We start from the raw sequence: 18,312 nt of genomic DNA, 5'->3' as shown, positions 1-18,312 counted from the left end.
AGCCAGTGATTCACTAGATGAGAACTCGTCTGAAAGCAGGTAGTGGGCTCTCTGTGTCTTGGGATTTAGTGGATGGAGGTTGGAAATGGTGAGTGGATAGGTAGCCAGTTGGCACGGGTTTGCCTCCGTGAACGGAGGGTTCTTCTCCATGAGACCTGAAAACCCTAGGACCATCGACGGCGTGCGTGGCCAGTCTCCGCTAACCAAACAAGCATGAGATGGACATGGAGAGCGGATCACTTTCTCACCCTTCGCTGGTCCCTCCAGGTCAGGGTGTTAAGACGCCGCTGGCAGGGTACTGTGGGCTGGCCTGCACTGCAGCTGCAGGCACAGAACTTGTTCTGTGGACAAATGGAAAACTCTAGTTCAATCACCGGATGTGGCAGCCCAGCCCCTTGCTGAGCTACCCCGGTGAGAAACATCCTTGGAGACGTCAAGCTTGTGTTGGCTTCATCCTTGACTTAGCCGTTCAACTGATAAACCTCAGTCTGTTGGAACTCAAAGCACATAAGCATCTCAGACCCTGTTCAGTGTCCAGGGAAAGGAATGCACTGCCACAGCAGCTCTGGATTTATGGAGGGTTTTCACATGAGTCATGCTCAGCTCTGCAAAGCAGCCCTTATGCAGACAAAGGCACCCTGCTCCAAAGAGAGGTTGATCACAGAGCAAAACTCCCCACCAGGAGACGAGGCCAGCATCCTGGACACTAGGACTTACCCAGGGCCTTGGTGAAATTTCTCCCCTCCCTTTCAGCTCTTATGAATTCCCTCCTAATAGCCGTGGCACGTGACGGCATTTACGACGGGGGAGAGAAAACGATGCTGTCTTTACTCTCTTTTTTTACAGTATGCCTGATAAAACATCTTCAAGTTAATATTTTCCAAGTTTATCAAGAAGTTGTGAATCATAAAGGCGATGGAAGAAAGAGGTGATGTGATAAATTCTCCCTCCATTTTGAATCAGCTTTTCATAGAAGGCGCATTCAGACTTATTGGAATTTTTCATTATGGAATTCCCTATTCCACATACATTTTCCCTAGAATTGTCTGGCTGAAAAAAAGGTTTTCTTGAACAGCATGTGTCTGCATGTGTGTGCGTGTGGGGGGGGTGTTAATGCTTCATTCATTTCCAAGATCCTGGAACAAAATGACAGCTGAGGCCACAATTACTTCCAGTCAACAGGATTCATTGCTGTTACACTACACGATAGTCTCATTTCTTATCTCTGACAATTTCCTGAGAACTTTTTGACTTTACAAATCCTAGTGAAAGGAAAACCGAAATTATAGTCCATCTTGTAACCCTCCATGGTTTTGTGGAAGAAGACATTTTCAGTGACAGTCTCTGAAAGATTATAATAAATTATCTGCATGGTATTTATTGGATAGTTTAAATGTGATGCCTTGAAACAAGAGACAGCCTAACGCTCCTCCATCACATTTCTTCACTAGGAGGAGAATCCAGGTCAATAAAACAACTACTTTTTGGTTCTGAAATGTCATCCTTTGAGATGACTGAGTCTCCTTCCATAGTTTTGATTGACTGCTCACCAGGCTTGTTACGTTGGGGGGCAATTTCAATAAAAACTTTGTGAAAGCCACTAATAGAATTAAGTACAATGAAATTTAAAAACGTAGATTTGGTTCATCCATATTGGCTTTCTCCCCAAGTGCATTTAAATTTATTTTGATTCTATTTCCGGAATATAGGAAGGAAAAGGCTCTACTTAGCCTCATCTGCCACATGGGTATACCACAGAGATAGACATGGTTTTATGCAATTCTTAACGGTTAGGTTTTTTTCCCAGAACATTAAAGCAGTTGAGAACTACTGAAAAATTGAAAAGCTGACACATTTAGAATTTACAACATTATATTGGGTTTAAATGCTTCATTTGTGCCCAAACAGAATTGTATTATTTAGTTCAGCTTACCTTAATTAAAACTGATTTAGGGTTGTTACTTGGTCAGGAGAAATTGTCGAACACAGCACTTCTCTTGGTTGAAAAATAAGATACGCAAAGCGGTACATTTTCAAAGCATCACTGATAGGTTTGCTTCCGTGGAGGGCACGGAAGCCTTTGGCTTCAGGCCCTAGTATGGCTTGGCATGGTACCAGTCTTTTAAATTTTTTTCAATATTTTGTTCAGCATAGATTTGTGGTGCTAACTTTGATTTTTAAAAATATGACATATCGACGTTGTTCATTTTGATGCCCGAGTGTTTAGCACACCCGTCACTTTGGCACCTGCATGAGCGCCTCACTCTCGTCGCCCTACTCCCGGCCCTGCTATGGGGCCTTGGTTCTGGTGCAAATACCCACATTCAACATGACTTGTCCTTTGTGATTTGCCTTGCACTCTCATCCCCTATCTCCTTACATCCCTAAATCAAAGGAGGGGGATCTATTTTGAGTGTTTTTGAAGAAAAGAGCATATAACTCTAATAAATATTCCAGACAAGCAATGAAAAAACTGGAAGTCTTGCATTGTTAGTAATATAAATCTCTTCTAATCTCCCTTTGGTATTCCGTTTTGGTTGAAGCCAAAAATGTGAGTGAACAAGCACAAGAAAAAATAACGAATCCTCCTTTCACCGCTGCCCCAATTCTGTTGTCGCACAAGAGAAAAACTCAAACGAAAACAAAACATTAAATTCCCAAATATCACGAAATGCTTGCTCTTTCAAAACAGAAACTATCATAAATATGTTCTTGTTCTTGGTTCTACACCCTTTTGAAAACTCACGTTTCCACGCCCAATGCAGTCTTGTGCCATTGCCACGTACGGCACAGGAATTGAACGCTTTATCTAGGTATGTACACTGATTGCAAAGAACAGAAGCTTCAGGAAAAAACCCAAAGGGTCAGAGGAGAACCACAAGGAAAACCAACCATGCATCACTGCACTGAGGTCTGCACTTTAGGAGCTCCTGCTGCTCCCCACTTGGCGGCAGTCCCTCCTTCTCTTAGCCCTACTCCCCACCCTGTAGCTGAGTCTTCACTCACTCCAACCTTCAGAACAAGAAATCTGTCCTGGCCTCTCCCTCGCTACCTGCAAACATGTGATTGCCTCCCATCCTCCACAGTTCTCCCCGGACTTGCGTGAGCAGGTCGCCTTCCCACGTCTGTGTCTTTTTGCCCGCACCCTCTCTCTGTTCCAGAACTGATGCCACCTCCTGCTGCCGGTGGGATCAGGCCTGTACGGGCGGGCTTTGCCTTTAGACACCGCCACGATTTAAGGTGGATGGGTTCTCTCGTGTCATATTGCCTTCATAGGTTGCTCTCTTGTGGTGGATAGAAAGGTAGAAAGTAGTGACGCCAAAGTCTTTGGTAAGTGGTTGTAAATGAACAAAATGGCGAGGTTTGAAATAACATGATCGTAATCATTAACATTCGTTAAGCATTTATTAGAAACCAGATACTATTCGCATAGCACAACAACTCTGTAAAGTTGATGCTGCTTTTTAATCTCTGGTTTACAGGTGAGGGAACTGAGACAGAGAGGGATGAATCTATTTATCCAAGACCACAGCTCCAAGAGCAGTAGAAAAGGCATTCCAACTCAGGTGATCTGGCTCTGGATCCGAACATCACAACCAGTGCGTTACGCTACACAGGAGTGTGCAATTGATGGGCAATCGACATACCGATGGAGACGGCACCATCCGGCGGTTGGGGTAGTATAATTTGTCATCGCTGTACTCTGTCATGACCGTAATCTCTCATCACTGTAATAAATCGCCTCTACTTCTTAATTTAAGTGCCACCCCTAAGCCTGCCATTTAAAGGCTTCTGCCCCCCTGTGCTGGCCAACCCCTTAATCGTGCCCACAGCCAGCTGACATATTTATTATTCTGTCCAGGCCCTGCTTCAAGCTTCCCAAATATCCAGACCTGTTGACCCCTCTCCAGTCTTCAAGGTTCACTGCAAATCCTTGCTCTTCTCAGAAGCCACACCCAAGACTACAGGTCACATCTCTTTCTCTTCTCCAAACTCCAAGTGGATTTATGGTCTGGAGTGTTGGTTTCCTTCCTTTGTGAATACAAAGACCCCCTTTTAATGTCAAGAATCACCCACCTCAAATATAGTAATTTGTGATGGCAAATCTGTGGTATCTAATATGGCGAATCTAAGCCAGAGGTTCTTGCCTGGGGCTGCTCAGTAGCCTCACAGGGGTAGAATGAAAAAATCTTCATGTCCAGACTGTACCCAAAAACAAATGAATCACCATCTCTAGGGGTGGCACTCAGGCATAGCCATTCTTCAAGCTCCCTGGGGGATTCAAGTCTGAGAACGAATGGCCCAGCACAAACCATTCTGCCCTCTGCGACACACTTAATAATATGTTCCATATTATTTTTATCCTCAAAGGCCTCCTTCAACAAGTCTGCAAGCTCTGGGAGTCGAGAACATGCCTTGATACTTTGAACTTCCACCACTCTAAGTGTGGATCACGGAGCAGCCGCATCACAGCACCACCTGGGACCTTGTTAGAAATGCAGATTTTCAGGGTGTCTGGGTGGCTCAGTCAGTTAAGCGTCTGCCTTCGGCTCAGGTCATGATTCCAGGGTCCTGGGATCGAGTCCCATGTCGGGCTCCCTGCTCAGCGGGGAGTCTGCTTCTCCCTCTCCTGCCTCTCTCCCTGTCTTGCACTCTCTCTCTCTCAAATAAATAAAATCTTTAAAAAAAAAAGAAATGCAGATTTTCAGACTCACTCTCTCTCTCAGATCCACTGATTTAGAGAGGACTTTCTACCAAGATCTCCTGGTGACCTGTATACACAGTAAGCTTTGAGAAGCATGGGCATAAGGTATGAAGATACTATCTATAGTTCAAGGGGTAGGACCCTCAAGCCTCAAAAGACAACTCAAATTAAATAAGTATTTGCTCATGTATTTTTACTTCATGGCATCATTATCAACCCTACTGGGCTGCTCCTTGGCCTGTACCTGGAGGAAAACAAACACTCCCCTCTCCTCCTTACTAAGAAAGTCTTCTCCAAATGTTTTCTGTTCAATGATGCTAGTCTCTGGCATTCACAGAGCACCTGGGAGCTCACCTCCTTTCTCTTGAAGCCCTGACACTCACCTATGACCTTGGTCTAGGGTCAGCTTGCCTTGACCTTACAATGCTTATTATTACAGGGAGAGGGAACAAGAGAGGCTAGACAAGTGTATAGCTTGGGATAAGCTTAATTTGGAAGCTTCTTGCTTCTCCTAAGAGTAATGAAAGAAAGGTTCCCTTCTTGGCACTTCTATGCAAAGGGCATACCTGAAAACCACATAAAAATAACTTCTAGCAACCATTCTCCAAAGCACAATATTTCTATATTTCAACATGGCATATAAAAGCTGAAACTTGGCAAGTCAACATTAGTGGGTTTTTTAGGTGTGTGTTTTCCTGCTTTCCCATAGAGTACCCATGAAATGTCATAAATGCAGCTTAACGAGGGATTCACAAACAGAAATGCCGCCCTGTCTTCTTGCACGGGGAGGGAAAGAAGTGAGTTCATTAAAATTCTGGTGATACAAGATCTGCTGTGAAGAAAAGCCATTTGTGTTAGTTTAAATTAGAACTTATACCTTGATGACAGCTCGAAATCTAGTGAAAATTTAAGGGAGCCCAATTATCTGTAATGAAAAGCGAGACCATGAAATGCCAGCCCATTTAGACAATTTGAATATAGTCTTATTCACTCATGGCTCTTGGGGCTCGAATCCAGGCGAAATGCCTTACTTGAACCAGAATCTGGCCTGATAATAATTGGCACAAAGATGAATTTAAAAAATGCATTTGAAGAGATGAGCCACTTAACAATTCTTCCCTGCTCTGCAGGAAATAGACTGAAGCTGGATCTTGCGGTGTTACTCATTCAATGATGCAGGAAGGGAGGGCTGAGCAACATGGAACGCCTTTGACTACATTTCTCTAAAGAATGTAAGTTTTTATATCTGAAATAGTTTCAAATGAAAATTAATCTCTCAAATTCAACATCAATATAAAGGAACAATTTAACACATATCAATATCTCTAAGACACCATGGAATAAGACATACCGTTATTTTACATACAGCTAAAAAAGACAAAAATGCTGTGAATTACATTGGGACATGCCATTGATTATAAGATGACTCTCAATTTCAGAGATGATGAAACATGGGGCCAAATGTGTCAGTAAATTAAAAGCACAACATAAATGTTGCTTTCATGAGAGGATGACAACAACCCTTCCTGCCACAAATTTAAGGTTTGGCGTCAATGGTGGCAACATCACTCCTGGTTAATGATGCAATAATACCCTCTTCGCTGGCTTTGCCTAATGCTCAGCAACCCCATACACGCTGCCTCTGTACCAAATGTTCGAGATTAATCCTAAAATCTGGCTAATGCAGAATCCAGTGTTCTTCCTTTGGGGGCAAAAATGGCGGCAAAGCACAGCCTACGGCCTGGCTTGCATTTTACTCATTGCAAACATGGCTGCATGTGGAGACCAGCGTGCATTTTTACCAAAAGGACGCTAATTATAAAGAGTGGAAGAGTCAGGAGGGCGCACACCTCTAATTTCAAATGGGCACCTAGGCCTTGGTAGAGGCTCGTCTTGTGATTTGGTAATGTGTCAGTTGCGCTGGTAAGTTACACAGGTAAGATGTACCCAGGTGGAGCCTAAGGGACCCTTAAGTACAGCTATCAGGATTCTAGAAGTAGAATCACTGATGTGCATCAGAGTCCTTTGAGCTTCTTGCCAGGATTTAGTTCTTTTTTTCATTTTTTCCAGTGAACACAGTCAAAAGGACCTCGAGGGGCTAGAAAAAGCCAAAAATGAAACAGCAAAATCCCATAAAGCATTTCTAATTTAATAAGTGGATTAGGAAAATCGAAGCATTTTCTGGATAGGTGGACTGACAAGATTTGCCAGAAAGTTGCCAAATCTCCACTTCAAGTCACCATGTGTGGAACTACGCAAACTTCTCTAATTCTTTAGAAATGAAAAGAGAAATCCCCACGGCAGCTTTAGAAGATGAGCAACTGGCATACTCACGATGACTGGGAGGCCTTCCTTCTGAGCAAATAGTCCACCACATCGGGATCGGTCTCCAACAGGCTGATCAGCACTTCGTTCTGGAGATCTGGAGGAACCTGGAGGAGCCAAATGTCGAGGCATAAATCAAACCATTCCAGAAAGAGCGAAACTATGGTCATTGGCAACTCTACAATAACATGAAACAGAGCCTTAAAAGTCGTAACAGAACAGAGTGATTTGCCATTAAAACCAAACCTACACCAACCCATACAGCCAGTTTAACTCTTAGGACAAAGTGGATGATTACCAAAACGTCAAATTCAATCCAAACTGGAGATGTAGCCTCGTCACTTGATACCTCTATTGCTCAGACTAGATTTTCTTGGCTTTGAATAAGCGAAATATCATGGTTAAGAGGAATGGTGGTCATAATTTATTGTCCAAATGGGGACACTTTCTAGAGTTCCTATTTATAACTATGCCAAGACAACAGGCATAAATTATAACTGTCTTGGGCACTTCTAGAACATATGATCTGTTTAAGAGAATGGGCCCTTGGGGCACCTGGGTGGCTCAGTCGGTTAAGCATCTGACTCTTGATTTTGGTTCAGGTCTTGATCTCAGGGTGGTGAGATCGAGCCCCATGTTGGGCTCCACGCTGGTGGAGCCTGCTTAGGATTCCCTCTCTCCCTCCCCCTCTGCACCCCACCCACTCCCATCTCTCTCTGTCTCTTAAAAAAAAAAAAAAGAGGACAGGCCCTTGAGCCAGACTGTGTTTGAGTCCTAGTTCCATTTATTAGCTGTGGAACCTTCGGCAAGGCACGTGACCTCTGTAGGTCTCAGTTTCCTCATCTGTTAAGTGGAGAGAATGATAGGCCTCACCACAAAGGGTTGCTGTGGTGATCGAATGACTTATTACACATTGAGAACTTAGAAAATATGTGGCAGAGAGTAAACATTCAAAAACATGCTGACTACTATACTGGCCCATGTCATTTTATCATTGGGTGCTTGCACTCACCCCTTCCTTGCATCCTGGTCCATCAACAATGAAAAAAGTTCCTAGCTTCAGAATTTGACAAGGCGTTTGCTCGAGTTCTATAGCTGAGTGTCACATTTCCCTAGGCTAACCCACAGCGCATTAGAAGATGGCCTTATAATCCTAAGCCACACTATTGTGTGAAAATGTTCTATGAGAAAACACTGAACTCAGCTCCAACGGGCTTTCTACTCTACAGATGCTGGTAGCTCAAGTAAAGGAAATTCAAATTATTGAGAGGAAACAGCATTTCCGTCTGCTTCTCTCACAGGAGGGCTTGGAGACCAGGCTCTTAAAACCTGCAGGGACAAGTCTTTGGAGGATAAGTGGCGGATGGAAGAATTTGCCTCCCGCCTTTTATAGAACACAACTCTTCTTGAGCTCTGAGAAGCTGGAAACAATTTTATTAATAAAAACAGGGATGAGAAAGCAACAACAAAACGCTTTCCTTCCCTCATAAATCTGTTCCTCCCACTCCATCCTGAATCTTCATTAATGACATTGCCAAACCCTACTCACACAAACTCAAAATCTGGGTTGCGTTCAAGCTTCTCTGTGTCCTCTCCCTTCCCTGTTCAGAACCAGGAGACCTACTTGCCTTCATCTCCGTGAGGCCTATTCCTTCTTTCCTCCACCTCCCATTCTGCCTGCACTGATCCAAGTTCGAGCCCTCCTTAACCCTTTGTAGTGGGCATCTGTTGGCCATTACCAGCTTCCGTTTCCCTCTTGTTGTAACAGTTCTGCCCCAAGTTCCCTCTGAAGAATCAACTGCTCCCTAAGCCTTAGCTCCAGGGTGATATGTAAGCTGGTCTAAGGCCACCATCATTCCCCTCCCGGACCACTGGAGCTGCCTGCGCAATGGGCATGTGACTCCACCGGAGGTAATGAAAAGCCGGGAGAGTTTGCCCGAGGCATATGAGGAGAGACACTACAGGGCCAGAAGCTACATGGGGCCTGAGGATTGTGCTGATGATGGAAGAAACCACAGCAAGAAATGGAAAGAAAGAATCTCTCGATATCATGAGTCCTAGGTAAACCTATGCCTGAAGCCACATTTGCCTGTGGACCTCAAATTCCTTAAACTACTTTGAGATTTTAGTTGAAAAGAAAGATACACCCCTCATGGGCCTTTGATGCAACTGCTTGCTACCTTAGACACGAGCTCTTTCCTTCACCACGGTATCTAATTCCTTCTCTGCGTGGTTGTCCGAGCGCTCTGATCAAGATGCCTGCTCAGAAACCTTTTTATCCCTACAGTGGAAGCCCTCCACTCGCTTGCTCGTGTCTGCCATTTTGTCCCCTGGCGGCCACCCTCACACGCTCTCTACTTCAGCAACCACTGCACTCTTCGCTCTGGCCTTTTCCCACCTCATTCCATTCGTTCATTACATAAATATTTGGTGAATGCTTATGGAGTGCCAGGCACAGGATGCTGGGATTCAGCTAAAACCAAACAGGCGAGAATCCTTGCCTCCTTGAAACTGACAACCAATGAGGGAAGACCAGCATTAGACGAATAAACAAAGCAGGCGTAGCATGGATCACACGGAGCCGAACAAAGCAGAGAAGGGGCAACGGACTGTGCAGGGAGGGCGCGGGGCAGGCAGCGGCCATTTAAGTAGGATGGCAGGTCACAGAGAAACTGCCATTTGAACAGAGAACTGAAGTCGACGAAGGAATTGGAGAAAATCATTCCCAGCAGAAGGAAGAAAAAAATCAGCAAGATCATGAGTCAGGAGCAGAGAGGAGGCCAGTGAGGCTGGAAGGAACGAGGAAGGAGGCGAGCAGTAGGAAGCAGGTCAGGTAGCCAAGGCCAGATGTTGTGGAGTCTTACGGGTCATGATAAGGACATCTGATCTCAATCTAGGTGGCTGGGGAGGCACTGGGGGTTTTGAGCAGGGGACTAACGTGAATTGTCATCGCTGGCTGCTGCACTGACGGCAGGTTGCAGGGAAGCAAGGGGGTGACGCAGGGAGTGCAGAGAGGGGCCACTGCGATATCCAGAAGAGAGACGGTGGAGGGCTGAACCAGGACGGTGAGCTGATGAGAAATCTGTGGATCCTGGAGACAGTGAAGATAGAGATGATCCCATTAGCTAATTTGCTGGCTGGAGAGAGGGAGAAGAAAGACGCCTTCCACGTCTGGAGTGGAGAGGCAGGCACCCAGAAGCACGGGGTTGCCGCTGACACTGACCGGTGTAGAGAAGCTGCAGGTGGAGGAGGCTGGAGGTCACGGCTAGGAGGGGGGCTTCACTAGGGTAAGCGGGGGAGGCCTGTGGGACATCCACATGAAAGAGAGATCTAGGAGAAAACTGGGAATAAGACTCTGAGGTTCAGGACAGAGGCTTGGGCTGGACAGAGAAATCTGGGAGATGCATATAGATGGCATTACAAGCTCTGTGACCAAACCCCATGGCCCGGGAATGAGAACGGAAGGAGAAGAGAAGGGACAGGGCTTTTAGGTCAAGGCTGAGGGGTTTGATTCTCTTCGTTTATTGAATAAATTAAACAAATAAAAAGACTGATAATTTTTACTGCAATTTTTTCAAACAACACGACCCAACCAATACACACTATTACATCAATTTGTCAAAAAAGTCACGCCTGAAGGGTAAAAATGAGGAGAGAACTCATTTTTGAAAAATGAACAGAAAGCAAAAAATAATATAAACCAAAAACGTGTATCCTGAACACTTTTTAAAAGAAACTTCCATGAGCAAGTGAGGAAAAATATTTGTTTTTCATCCACTTAGTTTAATTTAAAATTTTCTATGCTTAGATACATAATAAAAATTTTTGCTCCAAGCACCAATCCATTCCCACTGAAGAATAAACAACCCTCATGCATACCCTTCGGAGTGCTGTAAGCATCACAATATTAATTCTGTGAAAGCATACAGTGTGTCTGATGACAAATTATTAACTTGGGTACACTATTAGAATAGGTTACAGGAAGTATCATTATTTAAAACATAACTTTCCATAGTGTTCTGTTAAATTATTCCATAATTTAGAGTTTTTACTCTTTCAGCTCGGCTTGGTTCCCAACCAATTATAATCATTGAGGTTTATTTTACATAGCATACATGACTTTTACTTGGTTTACTTGCAAATAGAAAGGGTCAGTGTTATAAATCTATCTATAGTTTCTTTTTAAAAGACCCATGATACCATTTTGGCTCAGAGACACTCTTTACAAATAAGTTAAAAAACTACAGTCTCAAAATGTGGATCCCTCCATTGCAGGAAGGGTAGGTAATATTTTCCCCTGTATTAGGTAAGACTGACTCCAGCATACAAAATCCATTATTTTAATTAGTTTATTTATATCCCATCTTGTTACAAAATGACTTAAAGGAGCTTTAAAAATTCATATGATAAAACCACATTTGTTTGTTCGTTATTAAGGAATGGTACAGAAAATTGGGGCCAGTGGGAAAGCGAGGGTAGAGAATTTGAAATGATGCCTTGAACTGACTTGTAATATTCGTATAACAGCCTCCAGTGCTGTTTTCCTAACAATCCCTCCAATCTTTGTCCCTATTTGCATGTTTCATTTTCTATTACTTAATTAAAATTTCAAACTACTGTCTCAGTTCAATTGGATGAACTGAAGTTCATCATTCATTTTCTGTGAAGTTAGATACTTAACAGAGAAACACAAGTCAAGGGAATGAACTGACAGGAAACAGGAGCTTATGGTAAGTCAGAAATACCCAGACAGATCATTCTTATATATGCTCCTTTGCAGGAATCAGGATGCTGTCAAAAGCATTTCTGATTAAGAGTCAATAGCCCCTGAGGTCCAGTTTTTATCAGCTTTGCTGCTTATAATTAATTAATGTAAACTTGGATACATCAACCATCTTTAGGATTCTGTTCCTGCATCTGAAAATCCAGGCTTATCCTATCTGTCCCATTTACCTTTTGGAAGTGTGACAAGGATCAAAAGGACCAACAGATTTGAAAGTACCTTACCGATTGCAAAGAGGTTCAGAATAAAAGATTTTGTTAGAAATAGACAAAATAATTAATAAATTAAACACTTAAAAAAACCAAAAAGCAGATGGCCAATAGTTGTTCTGCAACTTTTTTCTTGACTAACAGACATCGGTCTCTGCCTCTTATCCTGTGCGCCTGCAGAGAAGCACCACTCTCTTCTCCTTTGCTTAACACTTAGGGTGAGTAAGTCGTGGGATTTCCTCTTGACATGTCTTTGCCCCTGACCTCCGCCTGAATTTCTAGAGTTGAAGTTTGTGATCTGTTGGCCCCTCAGCTGCAATGGTCTTGAAGCCAACTCGAGGTAGCTTCTCCCTTCTGGTTCCTTCTCTTCCACCAGACCTCAAGTCTTCGGTTGGTCACATCGGTAGAAGGTAAACTGCCCGGAGGCAGGGATGGTCTGACTTGTCCGGCCAGAAGTGACACAGGCTCCTAAGGTTGTAGCTCTCTGTCCGCTAGCCTCTTTCGCAGGGAGGGCAAGGCAAGCTCATGTGTGCCAACCCTGGCCAGGGTACCCCAAGTGGGGGTCTTGAAACATCTCTTTTCATCACTGGATGTGATGATGGCTGCAAAAGATGCTGGAAATAACTGCAGTGTCTTGTAGCTGAAGATGGCAGAGCAGAGAGAGCGAAAGTGCAGGTGAGCCGCTAAAACCCCGCCCCTTAGGCTGCTTCTGTGATGTAATAATCCTGCTGCTTGCAGCCACTGGCAGTTGAGTTTTCTCCTCCTAGCAGTCAAAGGCTTTCTCAATCATGCCTCCTCTTCTTCGTCTTTTCTCTCCCGAAGTTCCTACCCAATGGATGCTCAAAAAAATGTTTTCAGAATGGTGACAAATAATAATCAAAAAGAACCCAGAATTATTGGTCTTCATGGTGTATGTACACTGGTTCTGTTACCTTTGTGTAGATGCTTCTCTCTGCTTATAAATAGTACCAGTGTCATGCTCTAGCAAAATCTCCTTGCTATTAATTTTTAGAGTTGGATAATAAATTTCCTTTCTCAACTGAGGATCATCAGAAATTTTCTGACATGTTCATAAACTATTGTTCCCATTAATATAAAAATGAAAATTTTTTCATTTTCATTTTTCATTTTCTCATTTGAAACCTCTTGGTTTCAGCTCAGGTCATGGTCTCAGGGTCATGAGATCGAGGTCCGCATCAGGCTCTGAGCTCAGCGAGGAGTCTGCTTGAGATTCTTTCCCCGACCTCTTCCTCCTTCTCCCTCCCCCTTTGCTCCTCCCCCAACTGGCACATGCATTCTCTCTCTCTCTAATAAATAAATAAATAAAAACTTTTTAAAAAATGAAAAATGAGGGGAGTGTGGCTGGCTCAGTCAGTGGAGCATGCAACTCCTGATCTCAGGGTCATGAGTTCGAGCCCCACGTTGGGCAGAGATTACTTCAAAAAAAAAAAAAGGAAAAATGAAAAGTATGACTCCACAACAAAACACATTTTATCTTTTTTCTTCTGGGATTTTGTATATAGCAAAATGGAAACTAAGTTGGACTGTGAAAAACACACTACTTTTAAAAATCAACCAATTCTGCACAGAATTGTGCAGTGAAGAAACAAAGCCCATCCCCAACAGCTTCTTCACTTACAATTTATTGTTTCACATCAAAATCTCTACTGGGTTTTAGTCAACTATTTAGTAAGTTTAGATATTTTCCAAGGGTACCATTTATGGTTGTGTTTATCTGGAGACTCAACTCCTTAGATTTTCATGTGTTCCTTCAAAGCAGAATGCTATTTCAAAAATCACAAGAACTTTGGACTCTCCTGCTTCAGAGAAAAAATGTAAACCCTGCACATATGAAGGCATAAAACTGTCACAACAAAAATCCACCCTATCAAATGAAACATGAAACCATGAACAGTTGCCTAGGGTATAACACTTAATGATGTAGATTATTCTTTAAACCTCAGACAGGGAAAAATGGCTCAAGTTTTCTCCATTTACTAAGTCACTATAACAAACCTTCATGACTCGGAGCATTCCACACCAATCCATCCCTTTGCATTGGACCAAGAAGGATGCTTCGGCATTGCAAATTCTACCACTTTCCAGCAAAAGCAAGTATCAATGGAAGTCATAATGACATTTTTGTAAATTACCGTACACACTGAAGGAAGTCACTAATCACTTGGGCTGTTTGTGAGAGCAAAAGCTCAAACATGGGCAGGCGCGGCCTAGAACTTTTGTGCGACTGTGGCAGAGGATGGCTTCACATTATGGGAAGGGGCTCTGGATGTCTCTGGAGGGTCAGAATGCACAACGTTCAACAAATTTTTCTCAAGTGCCTGATACGTGCCAGGCAGCATGTGAGTGAACAAATACAGTCAAGGAGCCCAGGACTCCTGGAGCTCTGGTTGGGGGAAGATGCGAGGAGGAAAGATGAAGAAAACTGAGCAGGCCTTGCTCCACGGCCTCAGGCTAAAGGCGCTGGACACCGCGCAGGCACAAATGCTTCTGCTCCTGTCCGCCTGTGTCTCCGGCAGTACACGTGTGCCGTCGTTGTCGCTGCGGGCAGGGACAAGGAGAGCGGGCCCCAGCAGGAACACGTGCAGGCTCTTGCAGCCACCTGCCAGCCTGAACGTCAAGCCAGTTGCTGTTATGATTAGTCCAGAGGGATGAATGCTGTTAAACGTCTCCTTTGCTCCCCATTTTCAAACTGGCTAATGTAGTCTCTTTCTCCCCTGCAAGCGGACTCCATATCTGAGACACCACATTAAACCACCTTGTCTTTCATGCTGTAGAAATAATTCACTTAGTTGCTGCATCATGTGGGCAAACTACCTTGCCTTACTCCTCACGAAATGGTAGTGAAATTTAGATTAGCTGATGAGGGACATAATGACCGGCCCAACCCCTGGCACGTAAACAACGGTTCTTTAAAAAACAGTGGTAGTATAAACAAAGGAAATGGACATCCTATATAATTATCTGGCTATGTTGGTAGGGGCTGGTTCCTTGTTTGATGACCTGGATCACTGCTTGACTCCCTTTGATTTGGCATGCAAAAGCCGTTTTAAGAAACTGCAATTTGCGTCGGGGAACGAAGGGAACACGAAGCGAAGCTTGGCTTCCGAGCTTGGAATCCTCACGTTGGCCTCTGACCCTTGCTTCCAGTGGTTCTCAGTTGAAAATTCCCATGTGCACGGTGCTGGTCCCCAGCTCAGGCTGACAAACCGGCAGGCTGGGAGCGCGCTGGCGTTCCCACGTCTCCACTGCACCCCGGACTGTTCATCAGCCTGGAAGGGTGGTGCCTTCTCTTCTTTCCCTCTCTCCAAAAAAGGAGCCCTGGTAGGAATCATTTAGTACCAGCCCTCAGAACGAGCTGACAGTTTTCTCCACTCTGCTCTGAAACTCTTATCAATTCCAGGAGCATAGATGAGTTTTCTCTGGGATTGCCAATATCAGTTATGGAAGTAACAAGTTTCGGAACAATGCACAGTAATGATTTAGTTGGGGAATGTTTTCTACCTTACAATGATACCAGCGAGTGTTTTTAGATATGCATGAGCCTTCGCTCTTATTTCCAGCGTTCCCAGGGCATATCATTTCATGTTATCTGGTTTTTAAACTGTTGATAGCAGTTTAAACTGTTGATAGGGTCATGATTTACAGGTGACGGAGTTGAAGGGGTATGGGCACTGAACCAAACACAAAGAAACAACAGAAATGCATTTCAACAAATCATTACTGGGCCCCTGTTTACTTTTTTGGATGTCAGTGAACTGTAAACCAAATGAAAATCCCTGTCTTCAGAAAGTTTGCATTCTGTTAGGTTTCAATAAGCACCAAAAATAAGTATACCACACAGTGAGTTAAAAGGTGAAAGGTGCCACGGGAAAAAGAAAAAGAGGAGCCGGGTGAGGGAGGAGGAATGTGGGTGCGTGGGAGCAGCTCACACTGTTCGGTCAAGTGGGCATGGGGGGCTCCCCCACACAGGTGTGCAACAGGGCAGCATCTTGTCCATTTCACGTAGTAACAGCAGCGATGTCTTCTGTTTTGTGTGCCTAGTGTATGTCAGTTCTTGTCCCAAGTACCTTAAGATGTCATTTCTAATTCTCAGAATAATCCTAAAAATGAGGTAACCTCATCTCATTTTTGTACAACAGGAAACCAAAGGCTCAGTGAGGTTGAGCATGGGCCCAACATCACATAGAAAATACATGGCCGAGCAAGGATTTGAATTCTGGTAGCTCATTCCAAAGCTCATGGTCTTTCCTGCACATTGGTGGTTTTCCAGGGTGGGGTTTCCCAAGGTGTGGTTCGGAAAGGACCAGAATGCCCAGGAGGCGGCTGTTAGTAAGTGCGGATTCCTGGGCCCCATCCCAGAGCTACTCCATCTGATTCTCTGGAGTGTGGCCCGGGAATCCGCATGTCTGGCAAACGTCCTCGCCGCTCTGCTGCACCCTCAAGTTTGAGAGCGACTATTACAATCGGCTGCCTCGGTTTTTGAGAGAGGGATCACGATGGCTGTTATCGGGACCTCTCTCCAGCTCTAGGATTTCCAACCCAGGGCCTGAAAAGCAAACAACTGGTGTGAAAGCCTGTCCTAGCCAGCCTCTCGAAGCCTGTGCCAGCCTCCGAACACAGGCCCCTCTCCTGCATGATGGGACAGAGCCAGGTTCTTTTCGGCCCTCTCTCTCTAGCTCAGATGCCTCTCCCACGTGGCAGAGGCGGCCTCAACATCAGGACGTGAAGGACATTATTAACACTCAGAACAAACGCTGGGTGGTCGCCAGGCCTCTGTGGGTTTGTACAATCCTTCCATCCATTCTGCCACCTTTCCCAACAAGTCTTCCTTTCTAAAGCCAATGGGGAGCAAGGCCTCCCTTTCTGAGCTCATCAACCCCCCCCGCCAAAGCCATGAAACGGCACAGTGGCTAACAACCTTTCACCATCGGGCTTTGGCCGTCCTTGTTTGGAATCATCGTGCTCGTTATGAAAGTTTCTTTAAGAAACAAAACAAAACGAACAAAACAGAACATACATGACTGAATTTTTGTCCACCCACGCAGACCAGCTTTGCCAACCAGCCAGCAGCTTTAGGATAACCAACCAGGTTCTGAAATGCCAAATATGCGCAGAGGACCTGCCAGCGATGAGGTTCATTTTCTTTTGTGCTTTATAGAAATAAAGGGGTAAAGTCAGGGCAAGAGCACAGGAGTGTGTAGACTGTAGAACTAGGAGGGATCTTGGTTTTCATTCATTCTAACCTTGTCCTGTGATAACTAAAGAAGCAGACACCTCAGAAGGTGAGGTCACAAAGCTCATGTGGAGCAAAGAAAGGACTAGGGCAAAGCCTTCTGATTCCAGAGCCAGTTGGCTTTGTACTGACCTCGGCTTAGGATCTTCGTCTCACCTCTCCTCCCTTTTTCTTCCTCAATACATAATTCCCATCATCTGTCTAAGGAAACCAAGGATGCTTATATTAATTTTAACTTAGTCTGGAAAGGTATCCTTAATTCCTCTGTGTCTAAACCTTTTCATATATATAAAGAGTAAAGATTAACAATATGGAAATCATATGTTCCAGAACTAATGAGTCATTCATTAATTCAATATTTCTTGTGTTTCTACCATGTGCCAGGCACAGGGGGAATGCGGTAAAGAAAGGAGATGGAAACGGACACAAATTCTTCCTATCGTGGAGCCTGCATTCCAGTGGGGAAACACACAACAAACAGAAGAGCTTAGTAAAACCCTGTATTCGTAGTGATGAGTGCCATGGTGAAAAAGCAGGGAGAAGGGAGAGGGAAGAGGAAGCGAGGGTGTGTGTACATGGGGGTGGGGGTGGGGCTGTATTTTAGACAAGGTGGCCAGGAAAGGCCTCACAGAGAAGTAAAGACCACAACTGGGGAGCACAAATATGAGTTACTACCCCAGAGACCCTGGACATCAATGTCTCCCAAGAATGGCAGGCGAACAGCATATCTGGAAAATGCTGGAAAAGGTGGAACCAATGGACTGACGTTCCTCTGTTTTCTGTAATCCGGGCGGCAGGAAATGGTGGCCAGGAAGGGCTGTGTTAATATCCGAGTGGAAAAGAAATGCCTGATGGTCTGTGGTTTCATTTAAAGAACTTTGCTTAGAATATAGAATTTAGAGAACAGAATCAAGATCGGTGAGAGGTATTATTTTGTTAAAAAAAAAATCCAGAGAGCATGAAGTCATGCCAAGACTACTTGGTGAGATGACATGTGACTTAAAACTTGAAGAAAATGTTGAGAAGTTCAGTTATT

At 44.3% G+C, this 18,312-nt stretch overlaps 1 protein-coding gene across 7 annotated transcripts in view; it reads right to left on the bottom strand.

Moving 5' to 3' along the window:
* ARHGAP6 (Rho GTPase activating protein 6) overlaps positions 1 to 18,312 on the bottom strand; it is a 481,352-nt gene that overhangs the window by 12,033 nt on the left and 451,007 nt on the right. For all 7 annotated transcript variants that reach the window (XM_087859862.1, XM_087859863.1, XM_087859864.1 and 4 more), the window contains exon 10: positions 7,040 to 7,137. In XM_087859862.1, the coding sequence (XP_087715988.1) occupies positions 7,040 to 7,137 (98 nt within the window). The remainder of the gene's footprint in view (positions 1 to 7,039; positions 7,138 to 18,312) is intronic.

The sequence above is a fragment of the Ursus americanus genome, chromosome X (assembly GCF_024610735.1).
Source record: "Ursus americanus isolate L20-20 chromosome X, mUrsAme1.1.p, whole genome shotgun sequence".
NCBI lineage: Eukaryota > Metazoa > Chordata > Mammalia > Carnivora > Ursidae > Ursus > Ursus americanus.
This window is presented reverse-complemented; position numbering and strand designations above follow the sequence as displayed.